The sequence below is a fragment of the Myxocyprinus asiaticus genome, chromosome 4, assembly GCF_019703515.2.
Source record: "Myxocyprinus asiaticus isolate MX2 ecotype Aquarium Trade chromosome 4, UBuf_Myxa_2, whole genome shotgun sequence".
In the NCBI taxonomy this organism is placed as follows: Eukaryota; Metazoa; Chordata; class Actinopteri; order Cypriniformes; family Catostomidae; genus Myxocyprinus; species Myxocyprinus asiaticus.
The window spans coordinates 21,058,874-21,084,157 of NC_059347.1; the positions used below are offsets into that span (position 1 = coordinate 21,058,874).

The 25,284-nt window shown below is 39.1% G+C and overlaps 1 protein-coding gene across 1 annotated transcript; it reads left to right on the forward strand.

The window, feature by feature from the left end:
• Positions 1-25,225, forward strand: fam189a2 (family with sequence similarity 189 member A2). The gene is made up of 11 exons (XM_051696028.1): positions 1-504; positions 3,000-3,056; positions 4,248-4,358; positions 8,039-8,158; positions 14,729-14,836; positions 14,999-15,132; positions 15,669-15,795; positions 16,499-16,586; positions 20,040-20,189; positions 21,620-21,927; positions 23,561-25,225. The coding sequence occupies exons 1-11, from the start codon at positions 202-204 to the stop codon at positions 23,861-23,863; spliced, it is 1,809 nt and encodes a 602-aa protein (XP_051551988.1). The 5' UTR covers positions 1-201; the 3' UTR covers positions 23,864-25,225.
• Positions 25,226-25,284: the final 59 nt, after the last annotated feature.

Genomic DNA, 25,284 nt, shown 5'->3' on the forward strand with positions numbered 1-25,284 from the left:
GTGAAACCAAACCCGAGCAGCAGGTCACAGAGTACAGTTATTTTAAAACCAATATTCAACTACCTCGACAGGAACATGGAAGTAGCAGCGAACGGACAGTTGACAGAAATACTCGTCGCTTTGAAAGATGCAGAGTAAAATGAGGGAACGCCACTATGCTCGTTTAATGTGTATTGTTGTTCGGCTGCTTGTGCGTCTCCAATGTCTCTGCCCGTAGTTCTGCCTGGATCTTGTTGTCGTTTATCGGGGGCGGCGTTGGCCCATCAGTTTGCAGACGCATCTTACAGAAGTCGTAGCCGCTGTGTGTCCGTCCTTCCGTCATCCCGTATGTCTGGATCTCAGACGCGGATCATCCCGGCGCTGCTGCCCGCTCGCCCTCTGCTCTCGCTCGGCTTGCTGCAGCTGGTTCTCGGCTGCTCCATGGTGGCGCTCTCTTTCGGGGCTCTGTCCCTTAGCAACTCGCCCCCTATTAGAAACTCCTGTCCGTTTTGGGCCGGATCATCTGTGAGTATTATATTACTGGAGACTACCGATCAGACATAATAAGAGGTGCTTTATTTTACGCCGCAAGCAATATATTATAGGCAATGGTAGCCTGATAGTGGCATCAAATGTGTTTGTATTTGATATGTCATATTTTCTTATTCACCCTTTGCAATTCAACAGGTACAGTGGAGAAGTTGTATTGCGATCTATGTGTTTTTACTGGAGATACAGTGTCATGCACTTGTCTTGATGTGATTCCAATGTACACTGTCAAAAGTGGTAACCAGGATAGTAATTTGAGAAACTATTTCTATTAGATATAACCCTTAACATTTGTTTTCTTGGTGCTGTGCAGTGAGGTTGATTCAGACATGTTTAATAAGGTTAACATTTTTCAGTGTAGTCTGATGTAGATAAATGGTACTGAACCTTTCACTCAGTGTATTTAAAGAGATAGTTCACCCAAAAATGAAAATTCTCTCATCATTTACTCACCCTCATGCCATCCCAGATGTGTATGACTTTCTTTCTTCTCCAAAAACCACATAAAGGCAGCATTAATGTAATCTATACTCCAGTGGTTAAATCCTTCAATGTCTTCTGAATCGAAAGTTGTGGGTGATAAACAGATCAATATTTAAAGGAATGGCACTTGCATTAATTATTCTGTTAAAACTTGTGTATTATTTGAGGTGTAAAGTTGTTTAAATTGTAATTGTTACAGTCAATTTAGGGTTTTCGTGTTTGTTGACATTGCATCGTCATAGTAACAAAGTTGTAAATTGGCTATAACTTTACACAGAAAAGGTTAGTAAGTGATTTTATGACACTAAAATCATGTTTACACACATATCATTTATGTCTTGTGGCTATACTTTTAAAACAGTGAGTATTTTAATGTTCACAAATTGGCCCCCATTCACTTCTATTGTAAGTGCCTCACTGGAACCAAGATTTTTGCTTTTTTTTTATAAGAATATGAGGAATGAGTCAAAATAAATTTTTCTGGTAATCAACATTATGCCACAAATGCTGTCAATTGAGCTTAACTTGTACTGAACCCGGTACATTCCTTTTAAAATCTCCACTTTTGACCAGCCAGCCAGTAGGTGACGATATACACAAAATGCAAATCACCAAAAAACAAAACAAGAAGAATTTGAAAGTGCAGATTTATAGGAAAAAAGGACTTAAATATTGATCTGTTTACACCTGTCATATCGCTTCTGAAGACATGGATTAAACCACTGGAGTCTTATGGATTACTTTTATGCTGCCTTTATGTGCTTTTTGGAGCTCCAAAGTTCTGACCACCATTCACTTGCATTGAATGGACCTACCGAGCTGATTCTGAAAATCTTAATTTGAGCTCAGAGAACGAAAGTTAAAAACATCTGGGATGGCATGAGGGTGAGTAAATGATGAGAGAATTTTCATTTTTGGGTGAACTATTCCTTTAAAACGATGAGCATATTATGCACTGTTACCGACAATGCAAGAACAGTTCTGTCAATAGGTTGTAAATTATTAGTCAACTGTTAGTAAATGATGTAATACCAAATCCAGATTTCAGCAAATGATGTAATACCAAATCCAGATTTCAGCAAATGATGTAATACCAAAACCAGATTTCAGCAAATGGCCATTTGATCACATACTTTGATTATCATCAAGCTTATCATTCTCCTATCTTAAGACATCATTGATTATTGACTGTTACAGGTCAGATGTTTCTAAATATTACATGGGAATATGTGGATCAAGATGCCCCTAAGTTACTTCCTTTTTAACAGATCCTCAGAAACTTCAGTGCCCTCTCAGTTCTGTGGTAGAACCTGACCCAAGTTATCCTCAAAAGTGCAATTTTCATTATTATTTTGCAAAATCCATTTATAGTTCGTATTTGGGGTCATTGGCAGTTAAGACAAGTGTGTGAATGTCTTTTACACTTTAGCACTCTTGAACACTCTTTACTGAGATACTGTTTATAGGTAAAGGGCACATATGGTATCTTAACTGCCATGTTATGCTTACAAATCACCAAGAACCAATGTTATTCAAGTATGCTCAATCTTTTGATTTGCAAACAATAGCCAGTTATCAAGATCTGATGTGCATCCATGCAAGTATTTGTTTTAGGAGTTTAGCTGTAGTCAGTCATCATTTTTCATTGATAATGTTGTATTTGGGTTAAATTCAAATGAGTTAAACACAAGAACTCCTATGAACTGCAATAGCTGCATCACAGCATTCAGTGTAATTGACAGGAAGTGGCAGAGTTTAGAGGAAATGAAAGGGAGCCGAGTATGGACAATGATATTTGAATGAGTTTGCAGCAGACAGCTCTGACTACAACACGGTGAGTGAGAGGAGTCATTAAAACAGGATTTAAAAGTGCTGAAGGCCATTTTGAGAGGGTGCAGCATCTGATGGGTAACAGTGGCTTCATTATCAGTTAATCTGTCTATGAGGGTTTGCCTCTTGGCTGAATGGCCTGTGTATGTCTTCTGCAGGTCATCCTGTCTGGGATTATAGGGCTGACCACATGGAAACGACCAATGCTGCTGTTGGTATGTGTCTCTCAGGCCTTTCAAAAACCAATAGTCATGAAGGCTGTTTACTGTAAGGTAAACAGCCTGGCAGATATTCTTGTACATATTGAGAGTGAAGATTTGTATTTATTTAATACATTTAATTCAGTTTTGTTTTAGACATGAAGTGCAGCTTTTCTGAGTAACAACCACAAGTCTTTTTTTTTTTTTTCATTTTGAATAAGTACATAATTTAATTTGACTGTGGCAATCATAAGAGTTCACTTTGCAACTAGTGAACTTGTTAACTAAAGCAATCCTATATTTTTCCAAACATATGTTTTGAGGGTAATCCATAATCCTTTCTGTTGCTGCCTGTGTATGTTTAGAAGCAGTAATTAGGTTTTGGGGACCTTTAAATGACCCCGCAAATAGGATTTGCGCAAACCAGACATTCAGTTTAAGTCTTGTTAATTTAGTCTTCAGATGATCATCCTGCTGCTTCCTGTTGCCATTCAGTGTCAAGTTTAATTTGAAAAGAGTTGAGCTCTAAATTATGTTCCAAACATAAGTTCCGGAGGAGCTTGTTCATCTAGGCCTGCCAGTCATATCTGAAGGATTTACAAGCAGCTGCTTCCCTCGGAACATCCCTCCAACTCCCCATGTCCACCTTTATATTTCATAACACCCATACCTGTCACAGTCTGTCTCCCTTGTGTCTTACTAGGACTCTTATTTTGAAGTTTTCCCCTGGACTACATCTCCCATAGTTCACTGCCCTCATCATTTCCATCTGCTCCTCATCATCCTCACCTGTATTCCATTCCCTCATTTAGCTCCTTGTGTATAAATACCCTCTAGTTTTGTTCATTTGATTGCCAGTCCATGAAGTGTTACATTGATTTGTTATTTTGTGATGTTTAGCTTTATTGTTTATTCCACTCCAGTGTTTACTATTAAAAGATTGAAAAGTATCTACCCCTGCATCTCCTCTCTTCCTCTCCACGACCCAGCGTTACAATACCAGTTATTTCAAAATTGTCTTTCTATTTCTTGCTTTAGTCAGAGCGAGCCCCTCCATTATGGATAACACGGCAAAAACGTTTACCTTAATGCACTCTAGGACTATGTGAGCCAGTAAACTCATAATTCTCATATAATTGCAGAATAGGATATGTCCCTCTCATGTACTCTATTTTTGTTCTCTTTTTGGTTGTATCTCTCACACAGGTAAATCTGTTTGTATTGCTGTCAGTGGTCTGCATCCTGCTTAACCTGGCAGGGTTCATCCTGTGCTGTCAGGGGGCTCAGTTGGTTTCCAGTACCATTAACTGTCAACTGGTGAGAAATCTGTGAACTTAGACATGTGATGCTTTAGACATATGTTTGTCTTCAGAAATGTTGAGCTAATAACATCAAGATCTCAAATGACTCAAAATTCAATTGTATTGATTGTCATGCATTGCAGTAGGGTACAATGGGGCGAAAGCCTCTGCGGGGTAAAAGGCTCCATTGATTTTATTTTCTCCCAAAACACTAAATAGCAACAAAATCTACCACAGGACATTCCTAAACACCTGTTTGTCACTATACGGTGGAGAATTTTCCTGTTCCATGAGATCATTGCGTGCAATGTCTAAAGGCTGATTTTGAGGCAATTGATCTCGTTTTTAATATTTTTTAAAATGTTGTACATTTATGTAGCTAATGAAAATCCCTGAAATTAACATATTTACTAATTTACCAATTTATGATTTTCAGTTTTGTTTAAGGTCATTAAATCAAACATTTTTCAATAACTAACCAATAAGTGAAAGGATAGTATTTGGGGTGAAAAGCCCCCCTGTTGCTGGGGACTAAAGGCCCCTATTAAACACATTGTTTTTTAAAGTGGGGGGAATAGGTTTGTTATGAACAATGTTCAAACTGGGCTCACATTGACTCATCCAGTCATAATAGAGGAGTTTGTTTATAGAATTTATTAAGATGTAATAAATTGCCAGATGTGTTTGAAATTAACAGGAAATGGTTGACTTTTTCTGAAGAAGTTATTTTGAGTAAGTATCATCTTAATTTGTTACTCAAAGTATCTTGGTGTCTCAAAATTATTTGCATTAGTTGACAAATTGTGCCCTATAACTATTGCTCCGGTATCTACAAGATACCACTTTAAACCCCCTAGGGGCCTTTTAACCCAAGTGAGGGAGCCTTTTACCCCAAGTAAAAGGCTCCCTCACCACCTTTTTTAAAAAACTGAATTTTTAACCGAAACCGAAAAATAAATTTTTACTATACATTTTCCGACCATGAAAAAGTTACATTTTCTACAGGGGTGCCTTTAGCCCCGTTGTACCCTATTCCACACAGAACACCTAGCAACCGCATAGCAATGCACTAAAGCACTCATAACACCTCAGTTCTTGTTAAGTAAATCTACACAATAGCAGTGGTACATACAGTTTTGTACTGATTAACAACACATACTGGAAAAAGTACATCTGTACAGACCATCTGCATAGAGAAGTGTACTTAAAAAGTTCGAAGAGGGTCAAAGTGAGTCCTGAAATGGAGCTTGAAGACCTAAATGTAGTGTGCGAAGGAGTCAAAGCAGGCTCCGGCGTCTGGATTTGTTTTACTTTTTGGGCTCGCTGACATTTCTAGTATCTGAAGCTTGCTCTTTCATCATCTCCACTTCTCATGAAAATGTCTCTGTCATATTGATGACCCCAAATCTTTGAACTGTTATCACATTCATTGCCAGACTGCTCAAAACACTGTGTCAAAAGTAGACAGTGCCTGGAAACTCCATTTTGCTTTAAAAACAGTTCTTTAATAAAGCAGTAACTTTTTACAATAAGGTTCCACTTCCATTCATTAAAATTATTTAATGCATTGGGTATCATGAACAAATAATGAATAATATATTTTTAACAGCATATATTCATCTTAGTTAATAATAATACAAATATTCATTGTTAGTTCATGTCAGTTCATAGTGCATTAACTAATGTTAACAAATAAAAATATATATTTAAAAAATATATTAATATAATATACATGGTGAAATTAACATTAACCAAGATGAATAAATGCTGTAAAAGTACTGTTCATTGTTAGTTCATGTTAACTAATGTTGTTAATGTTAATAAATGGGATCTTAGTGTAAAGTGTTACCAATAAAGCAATAAGACACAAGGTTTTACCAGAGGTAAGGGTTTTGTTAGGCATGATATGAAGCTGAAAATCTAGAGTCAGAATTATGGTTAGAACATTCTGTTTTATACTATTACTTTTATGCTACTTGTAGTATAGTAGTTCTGGGCTGGGTTTCTCAAAGCACTAAGTAGAACGTTAGTAGCACTTTAGTACTGAATCTCTAAGCCACGTTTCCTAAAAGCATCGTTACCCAAGTAGTTTGTAAAAACTTTCGTAAATTAACAAGAGCATTAAACCTATCTTAAGTCCATTACGTGCAACTTAAATGTATCTTTCTGGCATCTTTCACAGTTTATCAAAGACAATGGGACATTTAATAAATTGTATTAATATATTTTGATCATTGGAAAGCCATTGTACACTATTTCAGAGGGTAAAAGTAGTTTTGAAAAATTTGCTATGAAATCAGTAGGCACTCTCCACAGTCTGCGCATGCGACGTGATAGGTCTAAATTTACAAGACACGTAATACAGTATAACATTAAACCAGCCTTCTTTGATAAGCATAATTGTAATGGCAATAGAAAGACGATATGTTCTTATTAAACAGATCATTTAAGAAGACATATGTGTGTAATGTGACTCTGCAGTTTAAAACTTAAATACTGTATGCCTAAATTAATCGTTAAAATATGGTTAAAAGAGGAGATTATAGTGAGAGTGTGTAATGAGAGATTCCCTCTCTCTGTCTTCCTCCTCCTCTTCTTCCTCCGTCCCATAGCTGGTTCAAATCGGCTGGCCTATAGTCTTTTTACAAGGCAGTTGGAAATTGCATGTTGCATAATGGCAGTAAGGCTACAAGTACACAATGCCTTGAACTCTAACCAGATGATCTATTAATATTTAGAAGTTAGGTTTATGAGTAGTTCAGTACTGATGCATGACATTTTAATCCTGTTATGTGTGCATTTGTTTAGTTTCCAGCCAAAGTAACAAAACTTAATGCTACGTGAGAGCCCCTTAAAATTCACATCACGTACATTCAAGTTACATGCATTTATTGTCACTTTCGTTAATCTCTAAGATTTAGCATCATTACATCTGAAGACACTCCGTCTTACTAAAGCCACCACTATTTCTTTAATTAAATTCTGTAATAGTTAATACATTTTGGCGCCTCTACAAGGTTACAGACAACTTCCATGTTTGTTAGGATGTCCACATTATTTTTGCTGAAAAGACAGAATCCTAGACATACTGGCCATGGCCAAAGTGATCAGCACCTATATGGACTGGACAGCTCCCGTAACGAAGCACTTAAGTTCTACTTTATAATGAGCGATCTACTTGCTGGTTTGGGAAACGTTACTCCATCATAAAATAATGAGCAATGTTAGTTAAGATGATCGTAAAAGCTTAAGTTGCAATGTTATCGGGAAACCCAGTTTTAGTCCATTAATTTGACTGGACAAACAACGGGTATTTTGTTGTATGAGCAATATTACACAAGTAACAATGCCACCAAAGGAAAAAATAAACAGTGTTTTCAAACAGCTTTCCAAAATAGTTTCCTTGTCTTCCATTGATCAAACAAACAGGTAGTCCTGCCACAAACTCACGCATTGGTTGAGACTGGTGGTCGGGCACTCAAACAAATAGCAACACTTTTACTGCCATGGAGACATAGCATTTACAATTTTCTCAGACATCAACCTAATAATTTCTTCTGGTTGTCTCTGCATATCAAGCTGGCATAGGAGAATGTATTTTAACATAGAAATACTTCAGACACACTTCATCTTTAAGTGGTATCATCAGTCTTCATTGAGAAATGAATGCAATAAGTGAATGTTTATTTGTTTCAGAGTGAACACGGTGATCTCTGTTACTGTTGTGCTGAGACGCCAAGCAGTCAGTGCCAAGAAGAGAAGCTGGTAAAGATCTACGCTGGCCACGCATGTGGCACAATGAGAATCCTGCTCAAGGTGGGTATGTGTGTGTGTATGTTTGTATGTTCCCAAATTTTATTGCAGTATATGATATATTACAGTGCAAGTTTTGCCCCATGAAATTGGTTTTCAGGGGAATTTTTTAACTTAAGTGTATTTTTTTTCTACCAGTTAACACAAAGCATATCGTCTATGTAAATCAAATGCTTCAATTGAACCAATTCATTAAAATAGTCACTACATTTTTTAACCTTAACTAAATTGGCCTATAATGGAATATAATGAAACCGCCTACATCAAATGTTAGATAACAGATAAAAAAGTTAAATTTTCTATGGGGTATTTTTTTCCTCCACATTTTAACTATTTGAGGAGGCCGTATCGCATTACCTAAAAAGCAAATCACTCCCATTATAATCAATGATGCTGTCTACATTGGAAGCATCCGTTGTGTTGTATCGTGGCGTGCCTTCAGTTGACATAAGCCTGCTAAGGTACTCCAGCAATGTTATTATCCCGTCCATTTAAAATAAATTGCTATTACTTGCCAAATATCATATGTGCAAATATATTTTGCCATGAATTATTTAAATAACTTTAACTGAGTGTAACGTCAAAGCCAGCTTGTGATGTTTCTGGGGTTTGGTGTACTAATGTAATCTTTTTTCTAACCATAAATGTATGCAGTTCTTGCAATAATAACATTATATTGATAATTAATAATAATATAATAATAATGAACACTTCCAGTATAGACAGCCTTTAGCCATTGTGACTCATCACAACCGGTGAAGACACGGTGTTTTGGGAGCATTTTTGCCCCGAGCCCTGGTCAATCCAGACCCTGGTTTAATACATTAAAAGGTTAGTTCATTCAAAAATTTAAATTCTCTCATCATTTACTCACCCTCTTGCCATCCCAGATTTGTATGACTTTCTTTCTTCTGCAGAACACAAAATGGAGTTTCATAACAAAGTTTGGGAGGAGCATGTTCATTTAATCCAACCAATCACATCGCCAGAGTAACTATATATAAACAGCTGCTTACATCTATGCTGCGACAATTCCTCCAACATTTGACTCCGCCCACTTACCCACGACAGTTCCATGCAACAGTTTTGGATGACACACTATGTGCAAAGCATTTGCCCTCATCAGATAAGCTCTTCCATTGCAATCATTACGGTATTTACCAAGCTGCTGCAGCAGCCACTATTCATATTTGTGGCAGCGCTGGCTGCCAATTTAACTTGTTTTTGCACTGTCTTTCTTTTATTCTCATCTTTCCTCACTGAAGGAGACCTGCCGTCAAGGCTGCCTCTACACAGGCCACTGCCTCGCTGTAAACCTGTTGTACAGCCCCCTATGGCTTTATACAGGTTCTCTCATCCTATTTTCCGCCCGGAGCGGTTCCTATAGCGTGAGGCTGCCTCCGCGAATGGGCGCTGCTCCAGCTTCATGCCAGTTGAGCTCTGATGCAATTTTAATTTAACGTGAGGGAATCAAAAGATGAATAATTTAATTCAAACATTATTCCAACGTACTCCAGTGTTTCAATCCGGTTCTCCTGCACAGCTCGTTTAGGGTGTGTTCCATTCATTGATCGTCCCCATGCCCTGTTCCCTTCGAAGACTTTACCATCAACTGTGAGATATTTTGAGGGCTAAGAAGTGGGGGGCTCAAAAAAAATTGGGAACTCACTTTTAAGCCTTCAGTATCAGTAATTATTTTTGAGGTTATCTTTCAACATGACTATCATGATTGTTCTCCCTTCAAAGTGCCCTTCAGAGTGTGATTTATTCCATTTGGAACATAGGGGCAATTACAGCAAGCAAACTTCCTCTTGAACGACCGCCACTCTAATTACAAACTTCTTTCCAAATCAGTGCAGACATTTTAGCACGAGCTCGCTGCCGCAGCAGCATCTGCTCTGACCATGCTACAGCTCACTACGGCTATATACAGCTTCTGAACGCGGCGGGTTGCGCTCCGCGTCACAACTCGTTCATGAATCATTCCGCAAAAGTGTCTCGCATCCTGGCAGCATTCGAGCTCACCACGCAGCTCCGATAACAATGAAGCAAGCGCTTCCACAAACTTCTATTCATCTCTAGACTATAACATGATATTCTGTCCTCCCACCCAGGACAAACGTTTCACGCAGGTGAAATCAATCCATCATTTTAATTTTACAGACAACTCTTCTCTACTTTTGCTCGAATCATTGGATTACAAACTCTTAACAAGCTTGACCATAGAACCTAATTGCTGCATGACTTTAAAGTGTTTCAACAATTTGTCATAATCTTGCGCTCCACTCATGCTTAAAGTAATGGGTTGAAATCGGTGCCAGATGATTCGGCTTCGCATTTTGCTTCATCCTCACAATGTTTTAGTTTTTCTGTAGAATTTATTACAGGTTATCAATATAAATAAGTCGTATTTATTCACCACACTATTGCAAACGGCTCCCATAGTATCTTTTAAATCCAATTCTAAGGCACAAACTCCAAATGATTTTGTACGTCCTCATCAAAACGTGACGAGTCACCCAGTGCCAATAATACAGAGTTAATGGAATTACCCGCATTACGTTTGAGAACAATCTACAAAGCTCCAAACCATATGCTTAAGTTAAATAAATATCAGACTAAGGTATTCATCTTGGTACTTAGTTTCAGGTGCCTTTTAATTTAATGACAAATCACAACTTTAAATGATGTTGTGTGGATGCACATGCAAACATGTATCCTGACATTGCATCACATATGTTCCAGATTTGTAATCTAGCAAACAATTAAGTTTAAGGTGTCCAGAGAAGCATTTGTACAAGTGTGTTCACAGGTGTCTTGCAACACCTAAATGTAAAAAAAAAAAAAAAAAAAGAAAGAAAAAGAAAAAGGAAAACCTCAAAGTTTGAAATATCTTCCTAGAAGTGCTTTTACAGGGGATCCCCTTTTACGATCCTGGCTCAACTATTCGTCTCTTACCCCAATCGCTAGTGCCATTTAATGCTAGGTGTTTCTGCAAATGCACGTTTTACATATTACTGTTTTCATTATCCACATTCACTAATGGCTCGAAAACCAACCCGCTGCAGGCTCAGCATTTTACAATGCTTCCGCTGAAGCCCCTTTCGTCTATGCCTCACCGCAGCTGTAACAAAACCTCGACTTTGCAACTGCAAGTCCCTTTCTCCTCTTACTTATACGTACCACCCCGGTACCTCACTGCAAATCCTCTCCTCAGGCAGTGCGCTCAAGCTTGGTGACAACGCAACCGTGGCGCCCCTGCTATTGGCTCAATACATCTCCGAAGCAGCGCAAATGTGCGTTCACGTGCCGCAACCGCGGCATGTCTTTCAGGCCATGCATGTAAGCATCCATGGCTCCGTACCTGTGACGTTCTTTTTCTGCTTAATCGTCCCATAGTATGCCCCTCATACCAAACAAACCATTGCCCAACAAGTGATTGACAACAATCGGGCTGTTTTAGGCATTCCCTAAATAGTTCACCATAAGCCTACACCTCTGCATCAATCAAATATAGCCTATTATACGCCCTCCCATTGAACGCCGTGCTTGACGACTCAGCCCATTCGTACAGCAGAGTGAGTTCTTGTTTATATGCAGTGTAAACTTTTCACACGAAAACATAGGCTCTTCCTGTTAAATGTTGTGTGGTCCCGTGCTGGAGGATTCAGCCCGTATGCTTCATACAGGGAGTTATTTTAAAATGCTGCATATCACACGTTAAAGGTTCGGGTATGGAAGGAGGAGACGGGGAGGAGTGGCACTCTTCAGGTAGGCTTTTTATTTTCTGCCTTCAGTCTCTTGAGTGCAGCATCCTCAGGGCTTTTCTTATTTCAGTCAGTTCAGTGTCACAAAACTCTGTTACCAAAACTTCTCAAATTCTTCAGCTTCACAGTAAAACAGTAAAATACACAATAAGGCATGCCAGTCGCTGCACACTCGTGCCGTTCTCTCTCTCTCTCTCTGCCGTGTTTTGGTTGCTTTAAGGTCTCTCCCCGCTATCACTGTAACAAGAAATAGCTGTTAGAAATCATGTCAACCAACTTGCTGAGCCACATCACTCCCTCTCTCCCACAAACAGACACACAACCACACCCCCATCACCACAATCACTTTCACAAGAATCAATTGTTCTACCGTCGAATGCTGTGCGGGCCCATGCCTGCGGATTCAGCTGCTCACCGCACTGAGTGAGCCCAGTAAAATGCAGCATAAACCATTCTCATATGAATCGTATGCTCTCCCATTAAACGCAGTATGGTCCTGCACTCGAGGATTCAGCCCGTTCATATCGCAAAAAAGGGGGAGGGCTCTCATTTTAAAGCAACTTTAATCACTTAATTTGAATGCAGTACATTCAAACTCAGTACGGCTGTCCCGTTCAAACTCAATATGGCTCTCCCGTTCAAACTCAGTACGGGTCTCCCGTTCAAACGCAGTACGGCTCTCCCGTTCAAACGCAGTACGACTCTCTCGATTTAGTTCAATTTCAAATGCAGCACAGGCTTTCCCGTTCGAATCGCAGAAGGGCTCTCCCGTTCAAATGCAGCGAGTGTCACCACGTCCAGGCCGTGGGCTCTCCCTTTCGAATTGCAGTGAGGGCTCTTCCGTTCGAACGTGGGAGGACCCCCAATCAAATGCAGGCTGGGCTTACCCGTTCGAATTGCCATGCGAACCTTACGTCAGTAGGATGCAGGATACACAGCAGAATTAATCATTTACGTGAATTACGTGAATGAAAAGATCAACAAGAGGACATTCAATTTACTTCAACCTGCCGAATTCCGTCCAGCTCTCCCAAGTTAAATTACCTGCTCTTTGCAGACAACAGAAAATAAATAAATGTAATTAATTAAATAAGCTTTTTAAGGGTCCCAGAAGGGGCTTGCTTCAAACAGCCTCATCCATACACATGGATGGCCCTCCCGTTCGGATGCTGCGAGGGCACCCCTGCTAGACCGGAAGCCCTCCTGTTCGTACCACTGCGAAGGCCCTCCCACTTACATGCATTCAAGGGCTCTCCCGTTCGAATTGCAGTGAGGGTTCTCCTGTGTGAATGCTGTGTGAGCTAACTCGCGTTTATTTGTATTGTGGGCTCTCCTGTTTGTACCGCTCTGAGGACTCCCCCGTTCGAATGTAGTGAGGGCCCCCGTTCGATCGCAGGATGGACTCGCCTGCATGATCAGCAGCCAAGCCCCACACCCGTGGGATTAGCCAATTTGCTGTATGGGCCCCTCCCATCGAATGACTTGCGTCTGAAGGTGACATAAGGTTGAGCCCGCCTAAGGTGGCAGGGACCCGCTCTCACCACGGCCGGACCTGCCCAGGCAGTGGGAGGTTTACCCACCATCCTCCAGAGGGGCTGGAGGGGGGGGGCCCTTCCAGCCATGGGCACTGTGGAGTCTTCCAGCGCAACAGCAGCTCCTGTGACAGCTCATTTCCATGCGGCAGCAACCGCCACTGTTTCTGCAGTGTTTCCGCCTATTTTCACTCTACTCATATTCTGCATATCCTATAACTCTCAGTTTCCTATCCCCCAAGCAGACCCTAGTATGAGGCTGCCTCCGCAAGCAGCAACTGCTTGTTCTATTATCTATGGCACTTCTGCCCCTCTCACACACAGGCTCAGGAGAACAATCACATCGCCAGAGTAACCGTATATAAACAGCTGCTTTCATCCATGCTGTGACGATTCCTCCAGCATTCCTCCACCACTCCAGCTCCTCCCATCTATTCATTAATAACTCAACAAGTCCAGGGGGTATTCGAGCTCAGGTCAGATCTCGAGCCTCGAGCCCTCCTCCAGGGACAGCGAGCCAACTATCCTTACATTATCCTCATGGCAGGATTACATTAACTTGCAAACTACTGAATTGTGATTTTTAGAAGAATATTTCAGGTTTGTAGGTCCATACAAAGCAAGTGAATTGTGACCAGAAATTTGAATCTCCAAAAATCATATTAAGGCAGCATAAAAAATGTCCATATATTTCCAGTGGTTAAATCCAAATCTTCAGAAGTGATGTAAGTATAGGTGAGAAACAGATCAATATTTAAGTCCTTTTTACCATAAATCTCCACTTTAACATTCATTTTTAAATTCTTCTTTTGTTTTTTGGTAATTTTTCTACGTGCATATCGCCACCTACTGGTTGGGGCTGGTCAAAGGTGGGGATTTAAAGAAAAATAGGACTTAATTATTGATCTAAGCCTCACCCACACCTATCATATCTCTTCAGCTTATATGGATTTAACCACTTGAGTCATATGGATTACTTCTATTCTGCCTTTATGTGATTTTTGGAGCTTCAAAGTTCTGGTCATTATTTACTTGCATTGTATAGACCTAAAGAGCTGAGATATTCTTCTAAAGTATTTGTTTGTGTTCTGCAGACAAAAGAAAGTCATACACATCTGGGATGGCATGAGGGTGAGAAAACGATGAGAGAATTTTCATTTTTGGGTGAATTATCCCTTTAAGAGTGAGAGATATATATGCATTGCTTTTTATGTTTAAATTTATTTTGTTTAACATAAGTAGATGTGAATGTCACACAGTTTCTTCTCTTCCAGAAAGTGCTTTTTGCATTGTGTGCGCTCAATGCTCTGGCCACAGCTGTGTGTCTGGTTGCTGCTGCGCTCAGATATCTCCAGATCTTCTCAACCCGACGGCCCTGCATGGTGAAACAAATCATATTGCAGACAAACAAACACACTTTAATTTGTTTAATTTATAGTGGTTTAATTATTGATCAGTGTGTGACGTAGGTTATTAAGACATGTTGGGACAAGTCTGGAGGTGTCTGCTATCTCTCAGTGAATGATTGTGATTTTCTTTGGCAGGAAGAGGCCCGGCCAGTTCAAGAGGAAGTAGCGGAGCAGACTCATCTTCCTGACCCTGACGAGTTTGTCGCCCCTGCACCTCCTCCTTCATACTTTTCCACCTTCTACTCTTACACCCCACGCTTGGCTCGCAGGTAGCAAATATCACCCCTTTTTGATCAGGGGCAAACAGCCCTCAATGTTATGATCATCCTTTCTGGAACAACCCAACATTCCATGAAATTATGATGTTTCAAATCTCCATGGTCTTAATTCACCAGACCAATATCTTGCTAAAAAACATGTTACACACTGTTAGAGAATGAAGTACAACACCGATGTATGCTTGCTCTCTTGAAACCACACACACACATGGGTTGCTTCAAAAACTCTAATCAGATCCTTAGAAAAAACATGGCCTTTGGCTTTGAACCTTTATAACCAAGAATGCAGCCATATTTAACAGATATGTGGGTGGGTGGCTTTATATTTGGCAGGCAACCAAATTGTTTTGGCAAACAAAAACAGGAATGAAGTTTTCCTTGAAAAGCCTGTGGGAATGCAAGTTATGCTGCTGTTTCATTAGATGTTCTCATTAAGCTTTAATGAGTTTATCTAGAATGAATGGTTGTTTACTGGATTTGTATCTACTTGTGGGTTATTTACAGTGTAAATATGTGTGTTTTGGCAGGATGTTTGGTGACAGTATGATTCCTCTTCCTCATATATATGGTGCCAGGATTAAAGGAGTGGAGGTCTTCTGTCCTTTAGATCCTCCTCCACCTTATGAAGCTGTAGCTTCACAGCCAACAGCACAGGTGTGAAGACCCAGAGGAAGAATTTATTGCTCAGAGGTTTCTCTTTCATACATGTAGCTCAGAAGACTTAATGGAGTTCTTAGTTATGATTTATTCAAGCACGTCTCAGGTGTTTCAACTGAAATTCCTTTGGAGCAATCAAAAGACAGAAGAGACAATTGTTAACATAAAGCAAGATTATAGAACTGTAATGAATGTAGAATGCATAGCTCGGGAAATTTGGTCTTGGAAAATTTGATGAGAAATGTTTGAGTTCATTTTGAAATCTCTGACTTTTGAATGCAGATTTTGGCAAATCAGAGCACAGTTTGTGACATTGATCTCTTCTGAAACTCTAGAGGAGACACATGTAGATTACTGGGTTCTTTTTCTCAGGAGAAAAATCAGATAAGACTCGGATGTGCCAATTTAATCTCATTGCAGTCTAGGAGAAGCAATTAAGGGACTTGAGAGATGTCATTCGTGATTTTTCTTTTCTATCAGGATTTATACAATGGTCTTGTGACTGATACACAATATCCACATGATTATTTATTAATGTAAAAGATGCCTCCTTTCATTTATCACACTTTTATCTCTGTTATAAAAGAGTTATTCTTGATAACATTTCAGCGCTGATTCTAATTAGAGCTCTCACTATGAACTCTATGACATTACACTGGCAACGCTCAGTCAAATAAAGCCCTTTGTATATTTATATCAGGCCCAGAACACCGAGGTGCAAATGTCTGATCTGACTGAGGTTCTCACAGAGTGCACAGAAACAGAGACGGTGACACCTATCGACCAAGGTATGATCAAGTTGTGTCTTACTTATGGATAGGAGTGATTGTATACTTATGCACTGACATGCAAACAAGAAATCTGTTAGAAAAGTTATCATTTTGGTGGAACTTAAACCACTTTATACCTCCACTTTCTACGTGTTCAGTGGTCTCTGGTACACTTATAAATACATTGTGGTGTATTTAATTAAGATAATATCCATTCATATTTATGTCATCTATGTATTAAATTAATTGTATTTAAGTGGCGTCAGTTGCATCTCCAGTGTTCACCAGTGAGGGATTTCTTTTAATAGCTGTCTGGATCCTTCAACACATTCAAGTACAGCATAGTCCTACAAACATTTAGGGCTCTAATTTCGTGACTGCGGTAGGTGCACCGTGTGCAGTGTCTTATCAAATTTTCATGAGAGAGCTAATTCTAAGCACAATTTTCGTATCAGCGCAAGTGTGCGTGGGCAGGAGAGTTTGCGCTATCTGTGGGTGAATGCATGCAAACTGTGGGTTTATTGTTTGTTAATGAAGTGGCTCAATTTGCTATTTTCCTGAGAAATACAGTAGGTCCATCATTGCGCTAAGGCATTTGCGAAGCACGTCTGTATTCAACGCAAAGTCTCAAATCAGTTCCTGCATTTGCAGTTTGTAGATTCAGCCAGCAGGTGGAAAAAAGTTCATGTCCAAACTCACCGTTGTAGCCGTTTTATGAAACAAAACTTTGAGATTTGTGTAAAACCCTCTAGATGTCATGGTTTATTTTATTATTATTACAGTGCATCTGGAAAGTATTCACAGCGCTTCACTTTTTCCACATTTTGTTATGTTACAGCCTTATTCCAAAATTGATTCAATTCATTATTTTCCTCAAAATTCTACAAATAATACCCCATTATGACAACGTGAAAGAAGTTTGTTTGAAATCTTTGCAAATTTATTAAAAATAAAAAACGATAAAATCACATGTACATAAGTATTCACAGCCTTTGCCATGACATCAAAATTGAACTCAGGTGCATCCTGTTTCCACTGATCATCCTTGAGATGTTTCTACAACTTGATTTGAGTCCACCTGTGGTAAATTCAGTTGATTGGACATGATTTGGAAAGGCACACACCTGTCTATATAAGGTCCCACAGTTAACAGTGCATGTCAGAGCACAAACCAAGCCATGAAGTCCAAGGAATTGTCTGTAGACCTCTGAGACAGGATTGTATTGAGGCACAGATCTGGGGAAGGGTACAGAAAAATTTCTGCAGCATTGAAGGTCCCAATGAGCACAGTGGCCTCCATCATCCATAAATGGAAGAAGTTTGGAACCACCAGGACTCTTCCTAGAGCTGGCCGCCTGGACAAACTGAGCGATCAGGAGAGAAGGGCCTTAGTCAGGGCGGTGACCAAGAACCCGATGGTCACTCTGACAGAGCTCCAGCATTTCTCTGTGGAGAGAGGAAAACATTCCAGAAGAACAACCATCTCTGCAGCACTCCACCAATCAGGCCTGTATGGTAGAGTGGCCAGACGGAAGCCACTCCTCAGTAAAAGGCACATGACAGCCCACCTGGAGTTTGCCAAAAGGCACCTGAAAGACTCTCAGACCATGAGAAACAAAGATTGAACTCTTTGGCCTGAATGGCAAGCGTCATATCTGGAGGAAACCAGGCACCGCTCATCACCTGGCCAATACCATCCCTACAGTGAAGCATTGAGTGGCCCAGCCAGAGCCCAGACTTGAACTCGATTGAACATCTCTGGAGAGATCTGAAAATGGCTGTGCACCGACGCTCCCCATCCAACCTGATGGAGCTTGAGAGGTCCTGCAAAGAAGAATGGGAGAAACTGCCCAAAGATAGGTGGGCCAAGCTTGTAGCATCATACTCAAAAAGACTTGCTGTAATTGGTGCCAAAGGTGCTTCAACACAGTATTGAGCTAAGGCTGTGAATACTTATGTACATGTGATTTTTATTTATTTTTTATTTTTTTTCCCGTTTTTTATTTTTAATAAATTTGCAAAGATTTCAAACAAACTTCTTTTACGTTGTCATTATGGGGTATTGTTTGTAAAATTTTGAGGAAATTAATGAATTTAATCCATTTTGGAATAAGGCTGTAACATAACAAAATGTGGAAAAAGTGAAGCGCTGTGAATACTTTCCGGATGCACTGTATTATTACATTTATATTTGCAATTGTATTTCTGATTTAATTTGTATTAATATTTTTTAATAATACTTACATTCTCTACAATTTAATGGAAGCTACGTCCAAATCCTGAACCACATTATCCATGCGTATTAATGGAGCGTGTTAAGGCCCAGGCATACTTTGTTTTTGCGTGTTCCAGATCGGCTCACGCCTGGTCGACCGCGTTGCCTTTGTGAGTATACTCTTCTGACCGCTAGCGAATACAAATGCGTTTGACACATGCCCACTACAACATCTTGTGATACTCTTTTAGTAGAGTCAATGACTGGTGCATGTGCCGACGATGCACACAGATGATGAAATATACTTTGAACTTTACTGTCATATAAATATGCCTGACATGCAATAAGGATGCAGTTAATGCACAAAAGAATGTAAGTCCATATTTCTGTTCTAATTCATTGCATACAGTCCATTTACACTACCAACTTTTTATGAATGTGCTGTCTTTGTTTATATTGCTGGTGCTTGACAGGAAATGGACTATATAATAGGACGCAGACGGTGCAATAACCGGAGAAGAACCTTAGAATTAAATTGCACTTGATCTAGCCCATTAGCGCTTTGCGCGCGCAATTCCACCAAACCTTCTTGCGGCTAGACTTAGCGCATGCTTGCATGAAAATACCAAAACCTCATGGCCATGCCCATTGAATTTGCGCATATGACTTATTGCATAGTGCTGTGCTGAGCGCTAGCGATCTTAAAATAGGGTCCTACATGGTCCTTCCCAAATCTGATCCTAGCAGATGAAAGCTGATTAGGTTTGGTAGTTAGTTGACAAAATAAATTCTCAAGGCCAAATCATATATACAGTGTGGTCCAAAAGTCATACACTTGCTTCCATTGAAACACACAAGACTCTCTATGGAACATTCTCAAATCATTCTGGATAACATGGATCATCAGGTTTTGTATAAACTTGTGAAGTCCATGCCAGCTTGAGTGCATGCTGTCATTAAAACAAAAGGGGGACATACCAAATACAAAGAAATTCTAAAATGCATGTATATTTGTCAGTGTAACTTTTCACTCAAGTTGGTATGCTGAAAATATAATTTTTTAATGATTTTAATTGAAAGAATGCAAAATATATACATTTTCATTAGTGGTCTTTTAGCCGCTATTGTACATTACCATACGAAGTGAAGTGCCATTACTGCCATAAAGGAATGCCACATTATTAAAATAAAAGTGCATCTGTTGATTATGTTGCTGACACTAGATTTGATGTAGTTTGATTGCATGTTTTATTCAGAAAGATGCTGTCAGACCACCACACTGAGCCCCACACCACCTATGCAGTCCAGACAGCCTCACACTGCAGTTCTCTCCAGCAGAAGACCCCAAAGACCCCGCCTCCGCAGGTCCACCAGTGATCCTGTCCTACTGGACCTGAATGCCCAAGGTAAAGAAAAGAATTCTAAATTTTGTTTAGACTAAAGGGTGCATTTACCAAAGTGTTGTGCTTTATTTCAGTCATGTAAAAGTTGTTGTCATTGACATCACAAACACATTCTTTGCCTTTCTATGTAAATTAGACTAATTATGGATTGCCCTTATTCACAAAACTCAGCTCTATTTGTCTGGTGCAACTGACTTTGCATGGAAAGCAGACAGTAAATGAAATGTTAAATTTTTTAATTGATCAAACGATGTAGAAGAATGTTGTGGCCAAAGAGAAATTAAACAAAAATTAACTAACGGGAACTATCGGAGTTGATTTTTTACGATAGCCTATAGTTAAAAAATGCGACTATCGGCCCGATTAATCGGTAAATCCTATATATTGGTTGACCTCTAGTGCAGTGTAGTCGGACACACTTTTTAGCATTTTAAAAAGCCAATTCAGGTGCCTGGATCACAGTGTTGGAGCAATGCTGTACAGTCCCATTAAAGTATGCCGCATCGCGGTAGTCTGCTGCATCCTCCACAATGTAGAAATCAATACTGACTAAGATCGGGATTTGCACCATGCAGATTGTGTTTTTGATTTGCGTAATTCCTTGAATCGGGTGCTAAAACGATGTAGAAATAAAAAATATGCAATTCATTCTTTTTGAATTCCCATCTAAATGTGCTACAGTATATATTCCACATGACTGAAATATTCAAAGCTGAATTATGTTTGCCATTGAAGGTCAAAGAGCAGACACTGACACGATTCCTTTATAATTAGTTTGTGAACTCTGGCTCCTCTCTGATGACAGATGGAGGAGGATTTTTTTGGCTTCTTGATTTGTGTCGCCAGGGCAGAGCACTGGGTTTGACACTTCTCATAGTAAATCTATAGAGACCCTGTCTGTCAGTGGCTACTTTAAGCATGTTCTAAATATAGGACTCTCAGCACGGTCTGATTTTCAGGCAGACATCGGCAGAGAAGGTCAGATTACAGGGATCTTAAACTGCCATACATTGAATTTAAATTTTTTCCTGAAAATGCTGACATTCTCTCTTTACACAGACACAAATTCTTTCATTTTTGGTGTAAACTAACCCTAAAAATCACTCAAATTAGAATAAAATAGTCGTCATTTTTATTTGTATAGCTCTTTTCACAACACATAGTTTCAAATCAGCTTTAGAGAAAATCATGCATTAACAGAAAATGAAACTGTAATATCTATAAAGTCTTAGTCATCATTATGTAGTTTGATTAAATTGTATTGTAAATTGTGCATAAAATAATTAAATAGTCTTATCAGTCTCATTCAAAAGTTTATTTCTTTATGTGTAAGCCATTTTTTAAGTGAAATGAATTACTTAGTGCAACTTTAAATATATATGCTACATACAGAGCTGTATCTCATTTTTATATTGTTTTCCTCTCCCTTAAAGTAATGAGTTGTGAAGCAGCTACACAGACAGAGTTAGGCCCTGGCCTAGCTCCTGGATCAGTGATTGGAACACAGCAAGAGAAGGTTACGTTACGACGAGGGCGTGGCAAACGGAAGCCACGCCCAAACTCCCTGGTGGACTACCAGAGCTACAGAGACACAAAACTGCTGGTGGCTCGTTTTCTGGAGCAGTCCTCCTGCAGCTTGACTCCTGAGGTGCAGGAGCTGGTCAACAGCATTAAAACCGTGCTGCGCTCTGATGAGGAACACATGGAGGAGGCCGTTCGCTGTGCCAGCTTTATTGACCAGGCAAGTATTTGGAGAAAACAGGCAGAATTTATAGAGATTGGGATTGTTACAGATGAAGTGTGTAATTTCAGTGTCGCTACTGTCACAAAATGGACATGCAAAAACAAATGATATTCCCCGTCTACCATTAGTTGTTCAAACAGATAGTCCCGCCCCAAACTAACGCCATTGGTTGAGCCAGTGAAGCTGTGTTGGGTTGGTTGGGATGCTCAAATAAACAGAGCCATGTTGGTAATACCACAAAGCCACAATTGTGTTTACACTTTTCTGGGAAATTACTGTAACATACAAATGGCTTACTTATAGATGACTCTGCATATCAAGCTAGGAAAGGAGGCATATTACAGTTTTTCTCAAGACACTGTAATTCATTCCATGAGCCTAATACCATAAACCATAACATCATTTTTCAAAAGAAAGAGCACTCAAGTTGCAAATCTGAAAACCCCTTTTTTCCCCCAAAAAAACGTTTAACACAAATTCAGCATTTTACACCATGTGAGCATGTAGAAAGCACTAGTACTCAAAAATCCTCACAATGTCATCACAACCTGAACTCAAATATCACTCCATTCTTACCATGTGAACACTAGTAGGCAAAGTTGTTCACATACCAATCAGAACATTGTCCCAGGGTGTACTGTATAAAAAATTAAAAAAAAGAGTATATTGTCTTTGGAAAAAATTGATCGGTCGGTCGGTTTGGTGGATGTAGCTTGCATTTTTCTTTCAGGCTAAATAACAACTTAAAGGGATAATTCACCCAAAAATGAAAATTCTCTCATTTACTCATCCTCATGCCATCCCAGATGTGAATGACTTTCTTTCATCTGCTGAACTCAGATAAAGATTTTTAGAAGAATTATTTTGGTCCATACAATGCAAGTGAATCAGTTAAAGCTCCAAAAATCATGGCATACAAGTAATCCACAAGACTCCAGTGGTTAAATCCATGTCTTCAGAAGCGATATGACAGGTGTGGGTGAGAAACAGATCACTTTCAGATTCTTCTTGTGTTTTTGGTGATTCACATTCTTCATGCATACCAACCCCTACTGGGCAGGGAGAAGAATTTCAAGTAAAAAAGGACTTAAATATTGATCTGTTTCTCACCCATACCTATCATATTACTTCTAAAACATGGATTAAAACAATGGAGTCGTATGGATTACTTTTAAGGTGCCTTTAGGTGCGTTTTGGAGTGTCAAAATTTTGGCACCCATTCACTTGCATTGTATGGACCTTGAAAACTGAGATATTCTTCTAAAAATCATAATTTGTGTTCAGCAATATAAAGTCATACACATCTGGGATGGCATGAGGGTGAGTAAATGATGAGAGAATTTTCATTTTTGAACTATTCCTTTAATCATTATCACTAACCTCTAAAGTTGAACTATACAAAATGTTTGATGTACACAGTCTGCCAATAATTAATTGAACTAGTTTTTGTTGCAATATTGACTAGTATAAAGCACTTCACTTAATTTTTAGAACGTAAAAATTCAAATCTTAAAATTAAACTTTATTGGTAAACCCGATATTAGATATCGGTTAAAAATATCATTCGATCCGATTATTGGTCTATCTCAAGATAATTGATGAACTCATTGAGATTTTCTTTTGTCTCCAGGCCATCACTGTTTCAGAGGTTGCACCAGTGCAACCCACCCTTGACAGGGAGACACAGATGGAGCCCACCTCCAACACGCTGCCTCTGCGCAAGCGGCCAGGCATCCTTCACCTGCGCAGCTGCGGGGATCTCAGTTCATTTACATGGGCAGAGCTGAAAGCAGTGCCAGAGCGCAGACCTGGAACCCATACAGCCTCCTATTCTCGAACAAACTCAAGGATGGGCTCTCGGGCAGGATCACGCCGCCTGGAACATGAGCGACCACACAGCCTTATAGGAATCTTCAGAGAAACTGTCCTCTGAGTCACAGAACGTCACACACAGACTGTATTCGAGTGGAAGTGGGATGAAATAGACTGTGCCCCACCTTGATGCAGGTATAGTGAACACAACAACATGACGGAATCTAAGCTTTGTATGCAGTGCAATCGATTTTACCCAAAAAATGAAAATGTAAGTTTTTTTCAAAACATCATTTATGAGTACACTGTTCCTTTAATTTCTAAAGCACGTCTATTTGTGGTGTCAGCATGTATAATTTTCAGTTTATAAATTTTTCATGTAGCTGTGGTGTGTTGGAATTCCAGCATTTACTGTTGAATAAAAACACTGGAAAATAAAACAGTTTTATTAACCAAATTTCCAAGTTAATTATTTAAAAATCAGAGTGACATTTAAAAATGGACTATGTAAACATACAATATTAACAACCATTATATACTGTGTGTATGTGTGTGTGTGTGTGTGTGTGTGTGTGTGTATATATATATATATATAAAATCACCTATCTTTTGGCTAAAAATGTATGGCCTTATTTGCCTTGGTGTGCTATGAAGGAATACGGATCGCTGATTGAATCAGCATATTGTGAGAATTTGTTTAATTTTTTACTTTCTACTAAATGTGTCCTTAAAATGTCTTTTTTGCATTATTACTGAATTTGAAATGGCTCATCTGCCATCTTGATATTACAAGAACTCACCCAAGATTAAACATGGTTTTAATGCAACTGTCTTTTTGTAAAAAAGTGACACATTTTTCAACTGACAGTTATGAATGAAAGTGCAGAATAAACAGTTTTCTAACAAAATCTTTAAACTTTTAAGTGTTTAATTATATATCCTTGCATATTATACAGTATATCACATTGTCTGTTGTTGTGGGCGAGTTCACAACAGCAACGGTTTTGAATGTGATGATGTGATGGACAGGAACTGTCTTAGAAGAGATTCATGCTGACATTTGCTGTGTGCGGCATTAAAGAGGCAATCTAGGTTTGTACACTCTCAGTAGTTAATTTAATGTTGTAAATACTGTTACAAACATTCCTGCTATGGTAAAGAAGTGTGTCTAAATAGTTTAATCACAGAAAAGCTAGCAAATAAATAAATATTGCTTACAGAAAGTGTGTATTTTTGCTTCAGACATTGACAAACATATAACTGTAATTACATTCAGAGCAAGTGCATTATATAAATACTAGTCAAGCCCACAATTTCTTTCCTACTATAAAACGAACCACAAACTTTGCTGAGGCCTTTTTAATTCTACAGTCTTGAGGTGGGAATCTCCATTTAATCCATCCTATACTTGGCACACCCTGTTTTACATATTTACATTGATATTTGTACTTGGTGTCATTTTAATAAAACATTAAGCCACTTGTTTTGTTTCTCCAATAGTACATAATTAAATCCATCTCTCATTAAAGCTTGCAAATGATT

Excerpts from the sequence above, each read along its gene's own strand:
- fam189a2 (XM_051696028.1), top strand. The coding sequence starts at position 202 with ATGTCTCTGCCCGTAGTTCTGCCTGGATCTTGTTGTCGTTTATCGGGG. Across the intron at positions 15,133-15,668 it reads ACCCCACGCTTGGCTCGCAG|GATGTTTGGTGACAGTATGA; the intron begins GTAGCAAATATC and ends GTGTTTTGGCAG. Across the intron at positions 21,928-23,560 it reads GTGCCAGCTTTATTGACCAG|GCCATCACTGTTTCAGAGGT; the intron begins GCAAGTATTTGG and ends TTTTGTCTCCAG.